General features: G+C 45.4%; 1 protein-coding gene across 1 annotated transcript in view; it reads left to right on the top strand.

The window, feature by feature from the left end:
• The window catches only part of CD37 (CD37 molecule), a 110,235-nt gene extending 86,134 nt beyond the window's left edge, over positions 1 to 24,101 (top strand). Inside the window, exons 7-9 of the mRNA XM_077259578.1 lie at positions 4,314 to 4,544; positions 7,293 to 7,376; positions 23,619 to 24,101. Coding sequence (XP_077115693.1) covers positions 4,314 to 4,544; positions 7,293 to 7,376; positions 23,619 to 23,696 — 393 coding nt within the window. The 3' untranslated portion in view covers positions 23,697 to 24,101. The remainder of the gene's footprint in view (positions 1 to 4,313; positions 4,545 to 7,292; positions 7,377 to 23,618) is intronic.
• The last annotated feature ends 1,163 nt before the right edge of the window (positions 24,102 to 25,264 follow it).

The following is a 25,264-nucleotide window of genomic DNA, read 5'->3' as shown; positions in this document are numbered from 1 at the left end:
GCCTGTTAAGGTACCTTCACACGAAACGACATTATAACGATATCGCTAGCAATCCGTGACGTTGCAGCGTCCTCGCTAGCGATATCGTTTCGTTTGACACGCAGCAGCGATCAGGATCCTGCTGTGATATCGTTGGTCGGAGCTAGAAGTCCAGAACTTTATTTGGTCGTCCGATCGCTGTGTATCGTTGTGTTTGAAAGCAAAAGCAACGATACCAGCGATATTTTACACTGGTAACCAGGGTAAACATCGGGTTACTAAGCGCAGGGCCGCGCTTAGTTACCCGATGTTTACCCTGGTTACTAGCGTAAAATGTAAAAAAAACAAACAGCACATACTCACATTGCGTCCCCTGCAGTCTGCTTCCTCCTCTGACTCAGCGCCGCAAAGTGAAAGTGAAAGCAGCACAGCGGTGACGTCACCGCTCTGCTCTCACTGTACGGCGCTCAGTCAGTCAGGAAGTGGACGCAGGGGGACGTGAATGTAAGTATGTGCTGTTTGTTTTTTTTAGATTTTACGCTGGTAACCAGGGTAAACATCGGGTTACTAAGCGCGGCCCTGCGCTTAGTTACCCGATGTTTACCCTGGTTACCAGGGGACCTCGGCATAGTTGATCGCTGGAGAGCGGTCTGTGTGACAGCTCTCCAGCGACCAAACAGCGACGCTGCAGCGATCGACATCGTTGTCGCTATCGCTGCAGCGTCGCTTCGTGTGAAGGTACCTTTAGTTCTGAGGTCAATATTAAGAAATGAATACAGTCCTGGACAACCCCTTTAATTGATTCAATTAACACCTATTAGAGTTGAGCAAAAATATTTGCTGGAACTTGGTGATGATTCCTGGTCCTCAGACAAGATTTCTGCGAACCTCCCCCTACTTGTCGGTGTCGCAAGCTCCCCTCCTGATTATCCTTCCAAAAAAATGTTGAGAGAAGTGCTACTTTTTGTAAAATAGACAAAATACTTTAATATCTTCCGATTAGTAGCCCCAGTGCCTTTGTCATGTGCGCGTCGTGCCACAACTATGATGCTGCTCTGGACCTCGTAATCAGATGAGGAGCTGGGATAATCGGCACATAAGAGAAAGTGCTCAGGGCTCTAGTCCAGGAACCACTGGGCCAACTTTCTGCATATCTTTTTGCTCAGCTCTAATTTTCATGTATTATACCTATATCTGAGAATATTCTCATATATATGTACTAGCTATTGAACGCGTTCTACGCCCGGGTGGCGAGCATTTATAATGGTATATGGTCTCCATCCTGGTATGTGCTGCTCCCATCTTGCTCTCCCATCCTGTCATGTGCTGCTCCATCCTGCGCCCCCATCCTGTCATGTGGTGCTCCCATCCTGCGCCCCCATCCTGTCATGTGCTGCTCCATCCTGCATCCCCATCCTGTCATGTGCTCCCATCCTGCGCCCCCATCCTGTATTGTGCTGCTCCATCCTGCATCCCCATCCTGTCATGTGCTGCTCCATCCTGCCTCTCCATCCTGTCATGTGCTCCCATCCTGCGCCCCCATCCTGTGATATGCTGCTCCATCCTACACCCCCATCCTGTCATGTGTGTGCGCCCCCATTCTCTCATGTGCTGCTCCCATCCTGTGCCCCCATTCTGTCATGTGCTGCTCCCATCCTGTGCCCCCTATCTGTTGTAATGTGCTGCACCCATTCTGCCTGTTCCTGTTTCCATTCTGCCATATGTTGCTCTCATCTTTCTCTCTCCGGCTCTACTGTGCTGAGTGCGGGCGGCTGTGCGTGGCTGTGCTGAGTGTCGGCGGCTGTGCGTGGCTGTGCTGAGTGCCGGCGGCTGTGCTGAGTGCCGGCGGCTGTGCTGAGTGCGGGCGGCTGTGCTGAGTGCGGGCGGCTGTGCTGAGTGCGGGCGGCTGTGCTGAGTGCGGGAGGCTGTGCTGAGTGCGGGAGGCTGTGCGTGGCTGTGCTGAGTGCGGGCGGCTGTGCTGAGTGCGGGCGGCTGTGCTGAGTGCGGGCGGCTGTGCGTGGCGGTGCTGAGTGCGGGCGGCTGTGCGTGGCGGTGCTGAGTGTGGGCGGCTGCGCGTGGCGGTGCTGAGTGCGGGCGGCTGTGCGTGGCGGTGCTGAGTGCGGGCGGCTGTGCTGAGTGCGGGCGGCTGTGCGTGGGGGTGCTGAGTGCGAGCGGCTGTGCGTGGCGGTGCTGAGTGCGAGCGGCTGTGCGTGGCGGTGCTGAGTGCGGGCGGCTGTGCGTGGCGGTGGTGAGTGCGAGCGGCTGTGCGTGGCTGTGCTGAGTGCGGGCCGCTGTGCGTGGCGGTGCTGAGAGCGGGCGGCTGTGCGTGGCGGTGGTGAGTGCGGGCGGCTGTGCGTGGCTGTGCTGAGTGCGGGCGGCTGTGCGTGGCGGTGGTGAGTGCCGGCGGCTGTGCGTGGCTGTGCTGAGTGCGGGCGGCTGTGCGTGGCGGTGCTGAGTGCGGGCGGCTGTGCGTGGCGGTGCTGAGTGCGGGCGGCTGTGCGTGGCGGTGCTGAGTGCGGGCGGCTGTGCGTGGCGGTGCTGAGTGCGGGCGGCTGTGCGTGGGGGTGCTGAGTGCGAGCGGCTGTGCGTGGCGGTGCTGAGTGCGAGCGGCTGTGCGTGGCGGTGCTGAGTGCGAGCGGCTGTGCGTGGCTGTGCTGAGTGCGGGCGGCTGTGCGTGGCGGTGCTGAGTGCGGGCGGCTGTGTGTGGCGGTGCTGAGTGCGAGCGGCTGTGCGTGGCGGTGCTGAGTGCGAGCGGCTGTGCGTGGCGGTGCTGAGTGCGAGCGGCTGTGCGTGGCGGTGCTGAGTGCGGGCGGCTGTGCGTGGCTGTGCTGAGTGCGGGCGGCTGTGCGTGGCGGTGCTGAGTGCGAGCGGCTGTGCGTGGCGGTGCTGAGTGCGAGCGGCTGTGCGTGGCGGTGCTGAGTGCGGGCGGCTGTGCGTGGCGGTGCTGAGTGCGGGCGGCTGTGCGTGGCGGTGCTGAGTGCGGGCGGCTGTGCGTGGCGGTGCTGAGTGCGGACAGCTGTGTGTGGCGGTGCTGAGTGCGGGCGGCTGTGTGTGGCGGTGCTGAGTGCGGGCGGCCGTGCGTGGCAGTGCTGAGTGCGGGCGGCCGTGCGTGGCGGTGCTGAGTGCGGGCGGCTGTGCGTGGCGGTGCTGAGTGCGGGCGGCTGTGCGTGGCGGTGGTGAGTGCGGGCGGCTGTGCGTGGCGGTGGTGAGTGCAGGCGGCTGTGCGGGGTGGTGCTGAGAGTGCGGGCGGCTGTGCTGGGCGCCGAGTGCTGGGGGCCTGAGCAAGCGGGGACACCGGCGCGCTGTGGGGGTCAGGTGCCGGAGTCGCCACTAGCTCAGGCCCCCAGCACTTGCTATATTTACCTGTCAGTGTCCCCCGTTCCACTGCTGCGCGCCTCTCTGTCTTCCAGGGTCCTCTGCCTGTGACTGTTCAGTCAGAGGGCGGCGCGCATTAAGCGCGTCATCGCGCCCTCTGAACTGAACGTCGCAGGCAGAGGATGTGGAGGATGGAGCAGTGCGCAGCAGTGGAACGGGACATGTAAATATTGCATACTCACCCTCCTGGCTCGTCCCTGCTTCTCCGTTGGAGATCGCGGTGTGCGTTCAGTGCTTACGCATACCGCGATCTCCTGGGAGCGTCACTCTGTGGGGTCCAGACTGCGCCGGCGCTTGCGCAGTCTATAAAGGCTTCGGACAGAGTGACGCTTCCAGCGTTATATTATAGATAATAAGATAAATACTCAGATAAGTACTGTTGTTCCCAATGGTATAGCAATTTTGGAGCATCTCATAAGATTCTAGATCTTAGGTTCCTTTGTTATTCCTCCTGGAAATTTATTAATAAATTGACATCTGGGTGTTACCAGTTGGGGTCGTGTTCCTACAAAGTCTAACACTATCCCGTCACGCTATGTAGGGACACCCTCCCAACTGGTAACGCCCAGATGTGATTTGTTTAATAAGTTTTAGGAGAAAAAATAGAGGCACAGAATAATGTGCTTCATATGATGGGGGATGCAAGTATTTAGTAAAATAGGAGAGATGATTCACCCTTTTGGTTTAAAGAGCAGCACCGGACCAGATCCTTACGAACCTCCTCCTACTTTCTGGCGTTCCAAGCTCCTCTCACGACTATCCTTCCAAAAAATGTTGGAAGAAGCGCTACTTCCCATTTTTTTTCTTACAGATGGGGTGACCAATGTGATTAATATAAGGGCTCCCAAAATGATGATGAGAATCATAGGGCTCGGAGAAGCACAGGGACCTGTTTCGCCATCAGATAATAGTGACCGGTACCAAATGTAGCATCACTATCCATTGCCCTCTCGTTACAGATGAGCTGCTGTGGTTGGTTCACACCTGAGGACTGGATGAAAAATCCGAAAATCTATGAAAATTCGTCAGTCAACTTGTATCCCTGCTCCTGCAGAAATGCGTCTTCCTTAATTGTGAACCCAAGTGGCAATGGCACCAATAATTCTATTGACATCTCCAACCCCCTGCCTGAGCAAAAAAGTGGACTCTGTGTAGCCCCTGGAAGGAATAATTGGCCTGTATATAAGACAGTAAGTGTAGCCCACCTATAGATTTAAAGGGACTTAACATGAAACTAAACTTAAAAAAAAATGTTGTTGTTGTGCAGCTTATGTAAAGTGCTCTTAAGTATGGGGATCGAGACCCCAATGGACCCTCAAACTAAGGGCTCATTCAGACGAGCGAACTATACATGTACTTTATGACTAAAAATCAGACAATACACTGACCAATGTAAATCAGTAGGACTGTTTTAATGGCAGATTTTTGACACAGACCAATGAGACTCACCCATTCAAGTTTATGGGTGAGCAAAAAATGAAACCGAACCTGTAAGAAACATGCGGATTATATCTAATTTTTGAGATTACATTGTCATCATTAACCTAGGAAACTGTATTTGACCATGTACATTTAAAAATGTTGATGTATAAAATTGGATATGACATGGATATCACATGGACGTAAAATATGGACACAGGATATGCAGCGCCCCAGAGTCCTGGTCGTTGCAGTACTGTGGCTCCGCCACTATGGGGAGCTATGGTGCGTCCGATGGCACTGAAGGAGTTCATCTGACCAGGTATCACAGACACCAATACATTTCACAGCCGGGCCTCCGGGGGGAGCTAAGGGTGCTATTCATTAGGCCACTCCCCACCATAGTGGGTAAACTGGGGGTCAGGCAGGAAGTTAGATCAGAAAGCTGACTGGGTTGGAACCAGGCAACACCTTGTGGCAGAGGGTGTTGTAGGGGAAGATACAGTAGGGTCTCTGTCAGGGGTGGGATCCTGACAGAGGCTTGGCAACGAGAACGAACGTAACGGGACCGTGCCTGCTCCGGGTAGCGGCGGTGCCCAAGAAAGGATTAGAAGAGAGATAGATTGTGCTGAGTGAGAAACGGGATCACGCAAAGGAGAAATACCAGTAGGAGTCGTGCTGTAAGACCGAAGCAACATCCTACTGAGGCGCAATACCGGTGGCCGGAACGCCGAGGGAGTAGAACAACATTCAGCTTCAAGCAATACTCCAAACAGCGGCAGGACAGTCAGTCTCAGGCGGGCTGTCTAACTCAAATCACCTATGAAGTCTTGGGAGGCAATTGTGGGAGAGGGGCGTCTCTAGGGTCCCGGAAGAACTCCAGGCCTACCCGTCAAACGGGTGCCGTTCCTACCCGAACCTCAGGGAGGGACGGAGGATTAGCAGAACATCATCTAGTCGAGTTGTGAGGGAACATCAGAAACAGACACAACAGTTGTGGGGGACTTTCCGTAAGCACAGCAGGGAAGGACTACAACACATAGCGCTAGGGGGAAGGCACAGATTTCCTCCTGTGAAGAGAACTCTGGAAGTGTCATTGGACCGGCCGGACTTGCGCAGCCTGGTGAGCCGTATTCTGGATTGAGGACCCAGAGATCTTCAGTAAAGAGGTAAAGAGACTGCAACCTGGTGTCCTCATTATTTATCGCGACCTGCACCCCACAACTGCACCGTTACAACACCACTTATTGCACCGGACGTCCCCCACTGACAGACAGGGCCACGGACCGGGTCTAGCCACCGTGACAACCCCAGGACTGAGATCCCAGAGGCCCGGCTCCGGGTACCCCTCGGCCCTGCGGCGGTGTGGGGGCGCTCCAGATACCACACAGATACGGATAAAAATTGGTTCTCGTTTTCTGGATGAAAATCATTGTTCATATGCTCCTGTGAAGCACTCAACTGGAGGGATGGACACAAACTTTCCATTATGGTCATACATCCCTTCTGCCCTTCGTTTGGGCAATTAAAGCAATCTATTTTCAAGCTGGAAAGCTATCCCCTATCCATGTGCTAGGCTATTACTTCCAAATCGCTGGGGTCTGACTGCTGGCACCCCCCACCAATCCTAACAACCAGTGCCAGACTGTGTTTGCTAAGGCCCACCAGTAACATTGATTCTTAAGGCCCACTGTTCAGCTTCATGTAAAAATCACCTGATTCTAGTACACAAATTTACTTTTGCTTCTATGTAATATTATCTTGGCTATCTAATTTTAATGATTGATTAGTTGATACCTTTTCCCGCAAATTGTGGATCAAGTGTAATAGCACTGCTCTTTAGCAATCCTTCACAGGGGCGGCCTACCCGAGGATTCTCCTGCTCTCCTGTGATCCAGTCCAAGATTCTTGAACTCTGAAGACCCAGTGTAAATGTTGCGGTGGTTGATCATGCTCACTGCCCCTCCTTTTTTTTTCTTAATGGGACCTCCAGAGATTGCCAAGCACTGCACTTGGTTGGTCTTTGGCACTTCCATAATAATGAATGGAGCAGTCATGCACATGGTTGACCTCCGCTCCATTCACACAGCCCTGGTTCTCCGGATTGGTGAAGGGTCCAGTGGATGGACTCTCTCAACGGATAAGTGATAGCTTTTAAACTTGAGAATATTCCTTTAAAACAGGCAAAAACATTTATTGATTTACACTTTAAATATCTATGGAATATTTTAAGATAGGCCTTCAATGCTCAACTGGTCAGGTTCTGACCAGAGCAAAACAGTGCATTGGAAGAGGGACCATTGCTAGTCAGCACTACGTGCTCCAAAAATAATATACATCTGTAGAACTAATGTACTATATGCCTTTTTTATGCTTCCTTTGGTAGCTCTTATAATTTATAGCTTTAGCATGATCAATAAAAAAATATACACTTTCATGTAAAGTACTAAACTTGTTGATTTTAGTAATATTTTTCAGTGTTTTTATTTTTTAAGTAATTTTCTTCTTTCCTATTTTAGGGCTGCATGAACAGTATTCAGACATTTATAACCAATAATTTCATCTGTATTATTGGAGTATGCATAGGTATCGCCTTGTTAGAGGTGAGTAGTATTACATGATATTCACTTATTATATTCACATTCATTCGGCACTTCTAGTCATCAGAACTTCTTAAAAGGGTGTGACTGCAGACTTGTGAATCCTCACAATGCGCACAGTGCTCGCTGTCAGGATTCTCCTGTGTAATTTACACACTTCTGGCCACATTCTGACCAGACTGTGTCCAGTCTCTCTCAATTCATTTGTATTGAGCGATGCTGTGTGACTGCATGTATGCAAATCACATATGTGTTGTTACGTGCCCGACCCCTCCCTGGGCCACAGAATCCTCACAGTGCATAGTGTGACTGCCTACTAAAGGTAACTTCACACTCAGCAACTTTACAACGAGAACGACAATGATCCGTGACATTGCAGCGTCCTGGATAGCGATCTCGTTGTGTTTGACACGCAGCAGCGATCTGGATCCCGCTGTGATATCGCTGGTCAGAGCTAGAAGTCCAGAACTTTATTTCGTCGCTGATGACCCGCTGTCAGTGTTCACTTGTAACCAGGGGACTTCGGCATAGTTGAAGACAGTTTCAACGATGCCGAAGTCGTTCCCCTGATCGTTGGTCGCTGGAGAGAGCTGTCTGTGTGACAGTTCCCCAGCGACCACACAACGACTTACCAACGATCACGGCCTAAGTCGTTTGATGTAACGGTACCTTTAGACCCTAAGCCTGGACAACCTCATTATCGCCCATGCACTGTAGATTTATGACAACCAAATGATTGTTCACCTGATCACTATCTGCCCAACTCTCAATACACTGAAACACTCGTTCTGCCAAGTTGGTGTTCTCTATGAGAAAGCTGCTGCCACACACCTCTGGTAGCGGCTTATCCTTTACAGACCAAAAGGATCAACAGTTGAAATTGGACATACCGGATCCTAAGCTGGACACCAATGATAAAGTTACCATTGTTTGTATGGCAAATGGGCAATATCAGATGATCACATGGATAATCTCCTACTGTGACACTAAAAACCACCATACACGAGACTGTGGCAACATTGGTGGGGTTAGTTGAACGTCAGTGGCATCAGAACCATGTCATTTGTGAGATGCACCAGTGCAGTCGACAAGGCAAGGGAGAACCCGAGACACCAACAGTCATTAGTAATGTTGAGCGAATATACTCGTTACTCGAGATTTCTCGAGCATGCTCGGGTGTCCTCCGAGTATATTTTAGTGCTCGGAGATTTAGTTTTTCTTGCCACAGCTGAATGATTTACATCTGTTAGCCAGCATAAGTACATGTGGAGATTCCCTAGCAACCAGGCAACCCCCACATGTACTTATGCTGGCTAACAGATGTAAATCATTCAGCTGCGGCAAGAAAAACTAAATCTCCGAGCACTAAAAAATACTCAGAGGACACCTGAGCATGCTCGAGAAATCTTGAGTAACGAGTATATTCGCTCATCACTAGACATTAGTACTTTTTACATCATCCAGTTGAATAGTATTTTTTGCCATGATTTACTCATAATTGGGACAAAAAGTAGATTGCATATTTTGGGGGGCCAAAACAAGTACTTGCATATGTTGTAAATGCACCCTAAAATTAGATTTGCCCAGTGGATCTTTCATGTAGAAAATTTGATGCGTATTTGCTATATAATCCATGGCAGAAATTTGAGATTGACCCTCGGATTTCTGCAGCGGATTAGTAGCTTGAACCGCTCTTGGTCCACATGTGTGGACCGCTCTTGGTCCATCTGCGTGTAGGTACCCAATATGGTTTTAGGGTGTAAATCAAATGAAAACCCCTTCATACATTCACTTATTGTATTGGTTTTCTACTTATTGGCTATGTAGAGCTCCCTCTGGAACATACCCTGGTGGCAGAAGTGGCAACCCAAGTCATCAGACATCACACCATCTTTGACAGCATAACAAAGACCACATGCTAGGTAGTTGATGTCTTAGGCTACTTTCACACTAGCGTCGGGCTCGGCCCATCGCGGTGCGTCGGGCCGAGGTTCCCGACACTAGTGTTGTCTCCGCCGCACAACGGGGGCAGCGGATGCATTTTTCCAGCGCATCCGCTGCCCCATTGTGAGGTGTGGGGAAGTGCGGGGAGGTGGGGGCGGAGTTCCGGCCGCGCATGCGCGGTCGGAAAAAGCGGACCGTCGTGAGCAAAAAACGTTACATGTAGCGTTTTTTGGTCCCGACGGTCCGCCACAACACGGCGCAACCGTCGCACGACGGTTGCGACGTGTGTCAATCCGTCGCAATACGTCGCTTAATGTAAGTCTATGGGGAAAAAACGCATCCTGCAAGCACTTTTGCAGGATGCGTTTTTTCGGCAAAACGACGCATTATGGCGGATTGCAGTTAACGCTAGTGTGAAAGTAGCCTTACAACAACTAAAAATAAAAAACAAGACACTATTATAGCTGATCAGAATAGCAGATATTTGTCTAAATTATTTACCAGAAGTTTGGAAAACTTGAAGACACAGCCTGTTATGACAGATGGTAATGACATTGTCCATGGTGATCGGTGAAGATAGTATGTAAAGTCATCCACATGAAAGATGTTAACCATTCTACATCTATGATACTACTTTTTTTTTTTTTAAATGCATTGTCATGTACATTATTCTTATGTATCATCATTTATATTTTGGATTGAGGAAGTTTCATGTGGTGCAGGGTTATTTACTGAGCCGAGAGGAAGCTGCACTACTTACCGGATTTGTCACTTACTGTTATTTTTACAAATGATTTTTACAAATGTGCAGGATGTGAGCTCACACCTGCTGTCGCGGGGATTTACGGTCTTTTCACATGTCTAAAAACAGACAGTTTCACTATAGAATATTTACATTATTTTGAGAGGCTCCCACATCCTCTTTCATCACACCAGGAATAAAAGACTAATACTAACCATTGTACTAACCATTGTACTTTGCCTATCAGTTTCTCCAGTTTATCGGCCACATACTGGCTTTGGTTCTAGAGAAAAGATTAATGAGAAGTTCTTCAGATGATATCCTGTTCTTCCCAGTCAGGTTATGTCTTGTGTGACCTTTGGTTTGTTTGCTGTGTAGAGGTCATTTACTATTCACTTCCAGACCACTTTAAAAATCTTTTGTGGTGTATCCATGTACTATTACACGTGTGCATATATAAACTTGTGTGTATATACAGAGCCTATTATAATTACATATGATAATTACTTTAAACTAACTTTTGGACTCTATTTTCCATTTTTTTTATCTAAATATTTACGAAATAATTTGTCCTGAATAATTCACATTATTACGGCGGTCAGAAAATGTTTCCCATCCAGAAATTGCCTGAAAGCAAACCTGTCAGCAGGATTATGCTAAGTAAACTACAGGCATTGTAGTGTTGCTGCTGTTATACTGATTAAAATGATACCTTGGTAGAAGAAATCTGTTTTGTGGTTCTTGTGTATTCAGTGTTAGAAGTTTTCAGTTAATGATATGCTCGCGCTCTGAGGTGGGACTGTAGGCAGAGTCTCATCTTCTTGCTCTCAGGCAGAGAAACCAAGAAGAAAGCTGCCCACAGGCCGCCCCGAAGCACAATCAGGTTCCTCATCATAGAGACATGGAGAGAGACTGTTTGTACCTTCGGGCGGCCTGTGGGCTGGTCTCTTTTTGGTTTCTCTGCCTGAGATCAGGAAGATAAGACTCTGTCTACAGTCCCACCCCGGAGCATGAGCATATTATTAACTGAAAACTTCTAACACTGATTACACAAGAACCACAAAACTAATCTCCTCACCCCAGGTATCCTTTTAATAAGTGTAACAATGTCAACATGATAATGCCTGTACTTTACTGTGCTGGTTTGTTTTAATAACAAACGAGTATTACTCACCTTCACCAGGTCTAGTGCATACTTTGCAGCACTGAATTCTACAGCACTGCAGTCACTCACCTAATACACGAGGCCTCACTTCTCTTACCTAATTCACGAGGCCTCACTTCTCTTACCTAATACACGAGGCCTCACTTCTCTTACCTAATACACGAGGCCTCACTTCTCTTACCTAATACACAAGGCCTCAATTCTCTTACCTAATACACGAGGCCTCACTTCTCTTACCTAATACATGAGGCCTCACTTCTCTTACCTAATACATGAGGCCTCACTTCTCTTACCTAATACACGAGGCCTTACTTTTCGTACCTAATACACGAGGCCTCACTTCTCTTACCTAATACACGAGGCCTCACTTCTCTTACCTAATACACGAGGCCTCACTTCTCCTCTTATCTAATACACGAGGCCTCACTTCTCTTACCTAATACGCGAGGCCTCACTTCTCTTACCTAATACGCGAGGCCTCACTTCTCTTACCTAATACACGAGGCCTCACTTCTCTTACCTAATACACGAGGCCTCACTTCTCTTACCTAATACACGAGGCCTCACTTCTCTTACCTAATACACGAGGCCTCACTTCTCTTACCTAATACGCGAGGCCTCACTTCTCTTACCTAATACGCGAGGCCTCACTTCTCTTACCTAATACACGATGCCTCACTTCTCTTATCTAATACACGAGGCCTCACTTCTCTTACCTAATACACGAGACCTCACTTCTCTTACCTAATACACGAGGCCTCACTTCTCTTACCTAATACACGAGGCCTCACTTCTCCTCTTACCTAATACACGAGGTCTCACTTCCCTTAATACGTGACGCTTCTCTTACTTTCAGAATATTACTATGGGAAACACTAAAAAATGATTAATAAGGGATGAATTTAGAGATACAAAAAATATCATACATATGAGCGGACATGTTTAAGGGCAACTTTCCCTGCTGGTAAATGTGGTAAGAACATAACTACACACTAACACTGCAACTTTGTTCTTGTGGTCGTCACTAACCACTCAATCAGACTGACTTAAGGATAATATGACGTGGTATAATCATAACCATATGTGCGGCTGTGCTGGTCTCTCACCCAGATGGTCGGCACTTGGAGCAAGCATGGCAACTCTAGGTTATATCCCCTCTGAAATTCTGTAAATTGCATTGCGGTTGCCAAGTTGCACACGGTTTCTTTTAGTATTTTAGACACTTTCTGCAAAAGTTTATTTTCTCTAGTTGTTTTTCTTCGTTTTGTATTGTTCCACACCTGCTCAAAATGATTCTCTTCTCTTTCATGATTGCACAGTCTGCTTTCTGTTCCTCTTTTGTTTCCTTGTGTCGCTGACCCCCTATCTGCTCAGTGCATGTTGTGAACCTCATCAGCACATGATGGCGGGTGGGCAGGCTGAAACTTTCCACCTTCCTGTTCTGTGACCTGTTCACAATAGTCTGTCATTTTTGGGTAAACCCTGCAAAAACCGATGGACAATGTGAAGAATAGTTAGCCCTAGAGTGATGAAGCAAAAACATCACATCGTAACAAATATATTTTGTACTTTCCAGTATCGGATTAAAGTTAAACTTGGGTCATAGCCACATTAAAGCAACAGTGAACTTAGAAATTAATGATTCTATGAAATACGAAAAAGTGTCCTCTCTGCTAATTAGTCTGCAGCATTTTCTGCATGGTCCTGAAACAGTCAGTCTTGCAGAAATCCTGCAGTGAACACAGTGGTTAATCGCCTGCTGATGTGTTCCATTCTTGGGTGGTGACTGGCTAATGCCCTCCCTAGTCAAGTGGGTGATGCTTAGTAATCTTTTGTGCAAGGAATCTTCTACTGCAGTCAGTTGTCCGATAGCCACACACAGGAAAGTGAAGAGGAGGACATAGCCAAATTCTTAAAAATGACAGGGAAGATATCTTTATATAATTTTCAGTGTTATATGCAATATGAGATAAAATAATGTGAAAGAAAAGCCAGAAATTACAGGAGGAAGTGGAATTGTTTTTGCATTTTCAATGTTTAGTGTTCCTTAATCTCAATAATTATTTTATGAGTGATTAGAACGCCCGCCAGGGCCGTGGGGTACTAGGTACCGGGTCCGGTACTTAAAGGGATGTGTCACGGCGGCAGCGACCCAGTCCGTGACCCTGGGCTCCCAATGAAAGGGGATTTGAAATGAGAATTAAAGTTTGTGTTCGTGACGCCACCTGTGATATTCGGTCAGGGATGACTGACGCTGCTTAAAGGGGTCCTCTGAGGTGATGATGTGGCAGCAGGGATGGTATGGCTTCCCACAGGTGAAGCTGGTTTCCAGGGCTCCCGGTGTAGTAGGGACAGATGGTAGGTGATGTAGAAAGAAACGGAGGACACAGGGTTGCAGTCTCTTTACCTCTTTACTGAAGGGTTCAGGCATCCACAGTCCAGTCTCAGGTGCTGGTATGGTCCAGCCGGCTTGGAAGCTAACCTGGAATTCCCCTTACCAGGTGGGGTTAGAAGCCTTCCCTCTAGTGCTGTGGTGTAGTCCCTTGCTGCCTTATGCCTCACACAAGGTCCTCACGCTTTCTCTGTCCCCCTTGCAGGTAGGACACTAACCCATATGACAAGTGGCTCGAGCCTTTTTACAGGATCTCTATCATGACCCAGGCTTCTCTGTGTCACTGTGTCTTTGGGTTTTGGGGTGGACAGGTGACTTGAAGTGCAGCTGTCCTGTCGGTTTCTGCTGTGAGACATGCAGTACTGCACAACCTCGGTCTTCCGGCTACCGGTATCTGCGCTCAGCATGGAGGAAGCCCAGTCGCAGCTTCTCTCTCCAGCTCCTCACTCTCCTGCGCTTCACTTCCCCTTCATGCTCTCTACAATCTGTTCTGCTTTCCTTTCTCTCTCTTTCCAGGAGCTGCAGCATCTCACGTGGCTGCACGGCCCCTCCCTTCTTCTCTCAGACTCTCTGCCTCAGACTGCTCCAGTCTGCTATCTGGCATTCACTGACTCCTCACACCAACTGACTACTTTCCCTCCAAACCAGAATATATATAGGGGATCCACCCATAAACTGAATCAGAGGTCCCCCTTCTGGCCTGGAGTATGAACATGTTGCATGTTTGTTCTTACCTGATAAAAGGAATCCTTCATCGCTTCCAAGCGTGACATCACTCTCCCCGTGAGGAAAGCAATGCCACTGTAACAACCAGGAACCTGGGGTGTTACATGATTCCTTAACATACTAAAATTATTAAAATAGTAATATACAGGTGCTTCTCACTAAATTAGAATATCATCAAAAAGTTAATTTATTTCAGTTCTTCAATACAAAAAGTGAAACTCATATATTATTTAGAGTCATTACAAATAGAGAAATAAAACACTTGAAATATATTACTGTTAATGTTGATGATTATGCCTTACAGCCATTGAAAACCCAAAAGTCATTATCTTAGTAAATTAGAATAATTACCGCAACAAAAAACACCCGCAAAGGCTTCCTAAGCATTTATCAAGGTCCCTTAGTCTGTTTCAGTAGGCTCCACAATCATGGGGAATGTTGCTGACTTGACAGATCTCCAGAAGGCAGTCACTGACACACTCCACAAAGAGGGTAAGACACAAAAGGTCATTGCTAAATAAGCTGGCTGTTCACAGAGTGCTGTATCCAAGCATATTAATAGACCGGGATAACCACAACCGGGATAACCACAACCTGGAAATCATTCTTAACCCCTTCCCGACATGTGACGGAATAGTACGTCACATGTCGGGACCCCCGCTTTGATGTGCGCTCCGGCGGTGAGCGCACATCAAAGTCGCGACATGTCAGCTGTTTTTTACAGCTGACATGTGCGCGCAATAGCGGCGGGTGAAATCGCGATCACCCGCCGCTATTAACTAGTTAAATGCCGCTGTCAAACTCAGACAGCGGCATTTAACTACCGCATCCGGCCGTGCGGCCGGATATGAGCGCATCGCCGACCCCCGTCACATGATCGGAGGTCGGCGATGCTTGTACATTGTAACCATAGAGGTCCTGGAGACCTCTATGGTTACTGATCGCCGGTGGCTGTGAGCGCCCCCCTGTGGTCGGCGCTCACAGCACACCTGCATTTTAGCTACATAACAGCGATCTGATGATCGCTGTTATGTAGCAGAGCCGATCGGGCTGTGCCTGCTTCTAGCCTCCCATGGAGGCTATAGAAGCATGGTAAAAGTTAAAAAAAAAAGTAAAAAAAAATGTGAAAAAAATAAAAAAAATATAAAAGTTTAAATCACCCCCCTTTCGCCCCAATCAAAATAAATCAATAAAAAAAAAACCCAACCTACACATATTTGGTATCGCCGCGTTCAGAATCGCCCGATCTATCAATAAAAAAAAAGCATTAACCTGATCGCTAAACGGCGTAATGAAAAAAAAAATCGAAACGCCAGATTTACGTTTTTTTGGTCGCCACAACATTGCATTAAAATGCAATAACGGGCGATCAAAAGAACGTATCTGCACCAAAATGCTATCATTAAAAATGCCAGCTCGGCACGCAAAAAATAAGCCCTCACCCGACCCCAGATCACGAAAAATGGAGACGCTACGGGTATCGGAAAATGGCGCAATTTTATTTATTTATTTTTTTGCAAAGTTTGGAATTTTTTTTCACCACTTAGGTAAAAAAGAACCTAGTCATGTTAGGTGTCTATGAACTCGTACTGACCTGGAGAATCATAATGGCAGGTCAGTTTTAGCATTTAGTGAACCTAGCAAAATAGGCAAGCAAAAAACAAGTGTGGGATTGCACTTTTTTTGCAATTTCACTGCACTTGGAATTTTTTTCCCGTTTTCTAGTACACGACATGGTAAAACCAATGATGTCGTTCAAAAGTACAACTCGTCCCGCAAAAAATAAGCCCTCACATGGCCAAATTGACAGAAAAATAAAAAAGTTATGGCTCTGGGAAGGAGGGGAGCGAAAAACGAAAACGGAAAAACGGAAAAAGCTCCGGGGGTGAAGGGGTTAAGAAAAGGTCATTAACAAATTTGGGGGAGATTCACAAGGAGTGGACTGCTGCTGGAGTCATTGCTTCAAGAGCCACCATACACAGACATATCCAGGACATGGGCTACAAGTGTCGCATTCGTTGTGTCAAGCCACTCATAACCAATAGACAACGCCAGAAGCGTCTTACCTGGGCCAAGGAGAAAAAGAACCGGACTGTTGCTCAGTGGTCCAAGGTGTTGTTTTCAGATGAAAGTAAATTTTGCATTTCATTTGGAAATCCTGGTCCCAGAGTCTGGAGGAAGAGTGGAGAGGCCACAATCCAAGCTGCTGGAGGTCTAGCGTGAAGTTTCCACAATCAGTGATGGTTTGGGGAGCTATGTCATCTGCTGGTGTAGGCCCACTATGTTTTATCAAGCGCAGCCATCTACAAGGAAATTTTAGAGCACTTCATGCTTCCCTCTGCCGACAAGCTTTTTGGAGATGGAAATTTCATTGTCTAGCAGGACATGGCTCCTGTCCACACTGCCAAAAGTACCAATAAAAACAACAGTATCACTGTGCTTCATTGGCTAGCAAACTCACCTGACCTTAACCCCACAGAGAATCTATGGGTTATTGTCAAGAGGAAGATGAGACACCAGACCCAACAATGCAGATGAGCTGAAGGCTATCAAAGCAACCTGGGCTTCCATAACGCCTCAGCAGTGCCACAGGCTGATCACCTCCATGCCACGCAGCATTTACTGAACATACATTTCAGTAGGCCATCATTTTGGATTTTAAAATCATTTTTCAAGCTGGTGTTATAAAGTATTCTAATTTACTGAGATAATGACTTTTGAGTTTTCATTGGCTGTAAGCCATAATCATCAACATTAACAGAAATAAACACTTGAAATACATCACTCTGTTTGTAATGACTCTACATTAATATGAGTTTTCACTTTTGGTATTGAAGAACTAAAATAAATTAACTTTTTGATTATGTTCTAATTTAATGAGAAGCACTTGCATTTGGAATACCAGGACAGAAATGTTTCTAGACTTTCTTTCCCTATCTTTGAAAGGATTGTGTTGCACATGCTGGGCAGCAGATACTTCCAAAGAGGCAATGAGCAAAGAAATAGCAGCGCAAAAGAAGAGTAATGGCAGCACTAAAGCCTGCCATACACATTATATATCTGTCAGCTGAGTGGTGGGTTGAACAGTAGCCATCTCGGTTGTCTCTCCGATACACAGGCGCACTTGTTCAGCCTGTGTTGTTTATGAGAGAGCCATCACTAGACATGTTGGGTAGTGGCTTATCTCTGGGAGACAATACAAAATTAGACATGCCTGATAGAGATTTCCTCTGACGATGAATTGTCCAGGGCTGTCCTACACATTAGATAGTTATTCGAACTGGTGGGTTAGTCCGACATTAATCTAATGTGCATGGGGGCTTTAGCTCAGTGATGTAACATCTGGACTCCTATGTTTCTTGGGAGCTGTACTTACAGCAGCATAGGCTAACAGCTGTCAATTTAGTTCAGTAGACCTGTGGAGGATCAGCAATTAGGCATTTAGCTTAATAAGGTCCTTGTACTCCTATCTGAAAAAGGCTTCCTGCTTCTGCTCTTGTGAGATTCCGATCATTTTGCTGTTCAGAATTTCTGAAGTATTGGATGTTGGATTAACCCCATAGTATCATGGACTGGAAGCCTGTAGTCCGCTCCCAATGCCATACAAAAAGGCATTTGTATCTGTAGATCATCAGTAAGGGGGGCTGTAATTGTAGGACATGGTAGTTTCTTCCAGGAAACTGTGCCGCTGTTCTTCATGGGTTGGGCGTGGTATTGTAGGTGATCCCTCTGAAATAGCCGAGGCTGAGCCATAATTCAGACACAGTCTATAGACAAGAGTTGTGCTGTTTATTCTTCTATGTCTGTGTGTTTGCAGTGATGGTTTTTGCTTTGTTTGCCACTATCACGGTATATATATTTTATACTTGCCTAACAGTAAACCTGTAAATCACTGAGCTAATATCTGCAGTTTTTTCTGTCCTTGCTCTACAGAGACTTTTATTCGGAGTACTGGCAAGGTAATTAACATGGACAAAAATGACTGATGTGGCTTTTTGACCTTCTAGCCTGGAGTCTGTATCACTTCTTAGTCCTCACCTTGGCTATATATTTAACTTCTAGATAACAATGAAAAAAACGCCAATATTTCCATCAGTGGCATCACAATATCCGGTGCTTCTGTTGCTGTTGCTTTGTGCTAAATGATGGCTACTGTGCCGAATTTGTTCAGAGGATAGAGCATATTTGCCAAGTCTCCTGGAAAAAGAAGGGATCTCCCATATTGATAGGAGATTGGGCAGGGCTCCCTGCCGCCACATATAACACCTGCTAAGCAACATTTTCAGGTAGAAAAGAGTAAGATATATTATGCACTGTGTAAAGGATTACTATATCACCAGATACCAACAATACCAAAGCGCCACCATTTCCACCATGCTGCTCACAGGTTCTCCTACATCTACATTTGTTTGGAAGCTGATATAATTTATTCATTCCATAATATATAAGCTAGGATAATACATATAGTTCTATTTTTAAGCTAAACACAAATATAGATAGAATAAAGAGAGATATCTGTGCAGTGCACAAATATGAGAGTATCAGGGAAGGAGCGTTACTTGTCCCAGGTGGTGGTCAAGCCCATCACCTCGTGCAACCGACAACAGTGCAAAATATAAATGTGAGGGTGACCATAAGCTGTACTATCCCACCGGCCGGCTGGCATTGGGCTGCAGTGTACCCCAAGAGGGTAATGCAATAGAGAACAGGAGAGCAGTAGTAGTGACCTTATTGCACTTATTTATCATAAAGAATTACAGTAATAAATTGAGAACACCAACCCACCCAAGTCCCATTACAGAGAGAGAAGAACAGAAAGAGAAAGGAAAGAAAGACATGAAAGGAAGGGAGGAAGGAAAAAATGGAAGGAAAGGAAGGGAAGGAAGACGGAAAGAAAGGCAGGGAGGAAAGGAAGGGAAAGCTAGTAGTATTTTTTAATTGTACATATGAATCAAAAACAATTATAGTACAAAAAAAGAGGATAGCAATAATCACCTGCCCAAATCTCATTAAATCCTCCTACTGGAGAGAGAGAAAGAGGAAGAGAAGAGAGGAAGGGAAGGAAGGGGAAGAACGGAAGGAAGGAAAAGAAAGGAGGAAAGGAAAAAAGGGAAGGAAGGCAGGAATGAAAGAAAGAAATAAAGAAAAAAGAAAGAAAGAGAGAGAAGCATTGTAGGAAAGAAAGAAAGAAAAATGAGCATAGTTGAATTCAAACCATGTTTACCAGAAGGAAGAAAAGGTAAGGAGAGAAAGAAAGAGAGACAGAAAGAAACTGAAGGAGAGATTGTAGGAAGGAATAATTAAGACCTTGTTTGCGGGTTGTAGTGCACAAAGTTAGGTGGTGATGTCTCTGTTGTACAGGGGCACAGGCATAGGAGTTACACAACAGCAGCACGTTCACTGGATGGCGGGGTACGGGGCAGTTCTCTTGGGCTCTGTATGAACCTCTCTGGTGTTCGGCTCCACACACTTCCCCCGTTCCTATAAAGGTGCTCCCCTCCCCGCTTGCTCTAGGAAAGTCCTCATCTAATGTAGCGGAGCAGCATCCTGACCTCTGCGGTCTCTGCCCCATCCACATCACTATAGGGCCGTTCCCCTGTGGACACTTGAGCAGCGTTCTTCATGTCTTCATGTCAGTGTTCTTCGTGTTCTTCATATCTCCATGAGGATATGCAGCCAATAAGACTACATCACATTCAGACTTTTCTTTTGTTATCGGAAGCTTTCATCATCTCAGACCCCACCAGGGCGCTGTCAGGGCTCTCGCCTGGCCTGTGGCCTCCAGCTAACTAGAAACTTCTGTGGTGTGAGCAGATAAAATGTGGGACATTCCCTGTGCTGGTTATAACGTGATGACGTGATCTCATAGTCAGCTTCTTTCTGTCTGCACAAAACCTGAATATACGAGTCATTGCCACCACTAATGTACGGTATATAATTTTTTCAATATACATAGTAGTACGAGTTAATGTAATATTTGGCCCTTTGCCACCATTGATCCTCATGGGGGCACCTACTCCCTCCATTAAACTTTTGAACCTCCCCCCGTAGCAGGACAGCTGTGATGTGAGGCCCCTGCAGTGAACTAGACCCAATGTGCTGCACCTGTTGTAATAGCTGAGGTCATTTAATAGACAGTCGGTAACATTTATTAGTGATGCTGTACAAAATGTAAGAAAACAAATACAAATACACCAAAATACTTGTAAAAAATTTTTAAATTGCACCTTGTCATTCTTTACAAGAGTTTAAAAGGGTTGTCTGGGACTTTAACATTGATGGAGTTATCCATAGGATAGGTGATCAATGTCTGATTGGAGGGGGTGCGACGCTCGGCACCTCCGCCAATCAGCTGTTCCCTGTGTCGGCAGTGGCCGGAACTCCACAGCACAGCTCCATCGGCGGTATAGTGGCTGTGACTGGTACTGCACTTACGCCCCTTAATCACTAGGGGGTGGATGTGCAGTACCCGGCTATGGACACTATTGCGTCAGCGGAGTTGTGTAGCTCCATAACAGAGCAGTTTTGGCTGCCGCCGACACCAGGAACACCCCCACTGATCTAATATTGATGACTAATAGTGATGAGCGAATATACTCGTTACTCGAGATTTCTCGAGCATGCTTGGGGGTCCTCCGAGTATTTTTTAGTGCTCGGAGATTTAGTTTTTCTTGCCGCAGCTGAATGACTTACATCTGTTAGCCAGTATAAGTACATGTGGGGATTCCCTAGCAACCAGGCAACCCCCACATGTACTTATGCTGGCTAACAGATGTAAATCATTCAGCTGCGGCAAGAAAAACTAAATCTCCGAGCACTAAAAAATACTTGGAGGACCCCCAAGCATGCTCGAGAAATCTCGAGTAACGAGTATATTCGCTCATCACTAATGACTAACCCTAAGGATAGGCCATCAATGTTAACCTCTTTCTCATGCAAAGTAAGCTGCGGAGACACCATCACGTGTTTCTCAACGCAAGCAATGAATAGCCAGGCCTTTCTCCGGGAAGGAACAACCACGGGAAGGGCAGCATCCAATAAAGGAGAATATCCAATAAAGGAAGACCACCTATGCCAAGCATGGTATCCATCCACAAACAGCTGTTTCGGGTTTTTTGCCCCTCATCAGTGTGGAGTAGGAAACTGGCTATTAGGAGCAGTGCCTGGTGAAAGGCTATGAAGGAACAGATGAATGACCTCGGGGAGACCAAAGCATCCAACACTGCGGAGACACCATCACGTGTTTCTCAACGCAGTGATCCAGAACACTGCCCCCATCTTTCTGACCTCGGACGGGATAGTACAAAAATGTTAGTAAAAAAAATGTGAAAAAAATAAAAAAAATATAAAAGTTTAAATCACCCCCCTTTTGCCCCAATCAAAATAAATCAATTAAAAAAAAATCACACCTACACATATTTGGTATCGCCGCGTTCAGAATCACCCGATCTATCAATAAAAAAAAGCATTAACCTGATCGCTAAACGGCGTAGCGAGAAAAAAATTAGAAATGCAAGAATTACGTTTTTTTGGTCGCCCCGACATTGCATTAAAATGCAATAACGGGCGATCAAAAGAACATATCTGCACCGAAATGGTATCATTAAAAACACCAGCTCGGCGCGCAAAAAATAAGCCCTCAACCGACCCCAGATCATGAAAAATTAAGATGCTACGAGCAATTTTTTTTTTTTTTAGCAAAGTTTGGAATTTTTTTTCACCACTTAGATAAAAAATAACCTACTCATGTTAGGTGTCTTAGGTGTCTATGAACTCATAATGACCTGGAGAATCATCATGGCAGGTAAGTTTTAGCATTTAGTGAACCTAGCAAAAAAGCCAAGCAAAAAACAAGTGTGGGACTGCACTTTTTTTGCAATTTCACCGCACTTGGAATTTTTTTTTCCGTTTTCTAGTACAGAACATGGTAAAACCAATGATGTCGTTCAAAAGTACAACTCGTCCCGCAAAAAATAAGCCCTCACATGGCCAAATTGACGGAAAAATAAAAAAGTTATGGCTCTGGGAAGGAGGGGAGTGAAAAACGAACACGGAAAAATGGAAAATCCCAAGGTCATGAAGGGGTTAAAGTCCCCGACAACCCCTTTAAAAAACACAGAAGAAAAAATCTGCTCTCCACACATAGTAGCGACATGGGAGAAGTGATTTGCATTAACTTCCTCCTGCCAAAATCAGCGACCGATTTCACATGTACTCGATGCCACCATATTACATTTTTCTCATTTGGCTGTTCACACAATTTTTGCATTTTTTTTTCTCGTCATACGTGAGGCTTAATTTTCATATAATTTTCCTATTTCTGATATTGGTATAAAATGTAAAGAAAAACTGCAAAATACATGTCTACTTTTCACCGCTAAAAATCATTCAAAATTGAGTTCCCTTTTCCGTCAAAATTATTTCTATATGTTGGACATAATTTATTTTTTTCGAAGGGGGCAAAACTGTAAACACTGATTCAGATTGGCAATGACTTTATTTTTAGTTCAGTTTTTTTCTTTCTCTTTTTATTTCACACATTGGTGTGAATTAAATAAAAAATAATGATATTAAATAATACATACGGTACATTAGTGAATAAATAAAGTATATAATAATAAATAACAAAATAAAAAAAATATATAAATAAGTAAATTAATAATATGTCCCCCATAAGATCTTAAAGGATATTTTGGGGGTCATTTTAACATTCATTTTTATTACTGATTTATCCTGTAACTTCGGATGGTATATTAGACACAGTTACAGGGGAAATTAAGCCTCGTGGCTGCATAGCATGACCCACCAACTCATGCTCACTTCAACCAGAAATCACATGAGCAACTGGTTCAGAATTTAGGAGGTAAACCTGGTAATAAACAATGCTTTTCTTCTCTGTGAAGAGTCCGGCTCCCGACCCCTGCAGCTGCATGATCTCATACAAGCTGCTAACTCTGCACTGACATTTTATAATGTCAGTGCAAAGTAAAGAGTGGCCTGATCAGATGTTTACAGTCTGTGGGCAATACAAAAGTAGTTCTATGCTGTGAATTTTTTTCATTATTTTTTTAACCATTTTACCCCAGTTATATATTTTTCTCTAATCTCACAGTATGTTATATGGTTAAGAAAATGGTGTCATTCAAAACTACAACTTGTCTTGCAAAAAAACAAGCCCTCATGCATCTAATATAACAGAAAGATGCTATTTTTCTAGCTCGGATCGATGCCCAGCGACATCTCTAACATGTATATCCTTTCTCATCTCTTCCGCAGCTCTTTGTCATGACGTTGTCGATGTGTCTGTGTAGGAATCTGGACCAAAACTACAACAAGCTCGCCCGCTATTCCTAAAAGACTGTTCAGCTTCTTGGCACTGCCCAAGAAAGAGGAGAATGGAAACTGCGCATCCAACCAAAACAAAAAAACTGCATGCTCCTGCTCATCTTGTTGATGGCACAAGTCCTTCCCTATTGATGGTCAATTTGTGAAAAGTTTGAAGCTTCAGGACTTCATGCAAGGTCCTACATCATCTCTTTGTGGACAGCAGGCTCTGCTCACCGTTCAGTCCCCATTAGCCCCATATTTTGGAATATTTAATACCTTACCAATTGCAGTATTTAGCCCCAGGGGATGAACTCTGAACTGCCAGGCAATCAATCCTCCTTGAGCTCCTTTTTTATGCACCTACTATTGTCACTTTTTTAAGACAATAGTGACATCTAGAGGTCATTGTGTGTATAACAAAGTCTTTTTAAATTTTTTTTTCTTCCGATGTTACAAGGATCAAAATATAGATCCAACCAACAATACAAAAAAAAAGTTATTCTAAGGAATAGGTTACTATTGTATATAGATATACATGTGGTTCACATAGTCATACGTGTGTTGTTCTGTTGTGACTTGCGCAGTGGTTGTGATTGTTCTTTATGCCTGTTTTATACAAATATAAGTCATCATCCAACTCTTGAATCTGAATTTTTAGAATTTATATGCAATTATCAAATTCCATTGAGATATAATTTGTGTGTTACATTCCTATACCAGCCATTTCATTACTTGTCAAGGCATCCCAACAAGTGTGACAGGTGTAAGATAGAAAAGTGTACATAAATATTGAGGTGCAATTACTTTTGCAACTTTTTTTTATCTTTTCCACAATTTATCAAAAGTGGCAGCAAACTGGCACCATAGAGAACTGTATAAGAATCAATTTATAACAAGTCCACGAGCTTTAGACCAAACTCAGAAAATTGTGACTGGTGGTCCGGGTCTGGTCCATGATTTCTGGACTCCCTGGAATTGTTCTTCATGCAGTTCTCTAAAAATACTTAGTGAAAATAAATAGTATAACACATAGTAGTTCTGATAGTTTTGGTTAATGCGAACAAATCTAAAATATTCATGATCAACTCTTGTGTACTGCATGTGAATAAAATGATATGAATAATTTATGATGTGTTATTTATAGGTGATTTAATGAGCGCACTGTACAGATTTTCTCGGATGAGCGCTATCCATGGTTTTCACAGATAACTCACACCCCAAGATATTTTATGGTACCGTGCACATGTCTGATTTTATTTCCTAGGACCCAATGGTTCACGGCCAAAATATCAGAGACATGTAAGATGGCAGTGCAAGTTTGTTGTGAAAAAAAAATGGACAGCACTTGGATGACATCAGAGTGCAGTCCGATTTTCACTGATTGTCACAATGGAGAAGATGGTGACACTTTCTCTCCACTTCCGAGAAAAATCTGATTGGATCAAACTCTGCTAATCGGACCACTTTTCTCGGGTATGGAGAAATTGGTCGTGTGCACCTACTATTGTAAATATAATAAAGGAGGAACTGGGCCCATATAGAGGGGTTCCCCAAAAAGTTTAACCCCGACAACCACTTCCTTAGAGGAGCCACTA

The sequence above is a fragment of the Ranitomeya variabilis genome, chromosome 4, assembly GCF_051348905.1.
Source record: "Ranitomeya variabilis isolate aRanVar5 chromosome 4, aRanVar5.hap1, whole genome shotgun sequence".
In the NCBI taxonomy this organism is placed as follows: domain Eukaryota; kingdom Metazoa; phylum Chordata; class Amphibia; order Anura; family Dendrobatidae; genus Ranitomeya; species Ranitomeya variabilis.
This window is presented reverse-complemented; position numbering and strand designations above follow the sequence as displayed.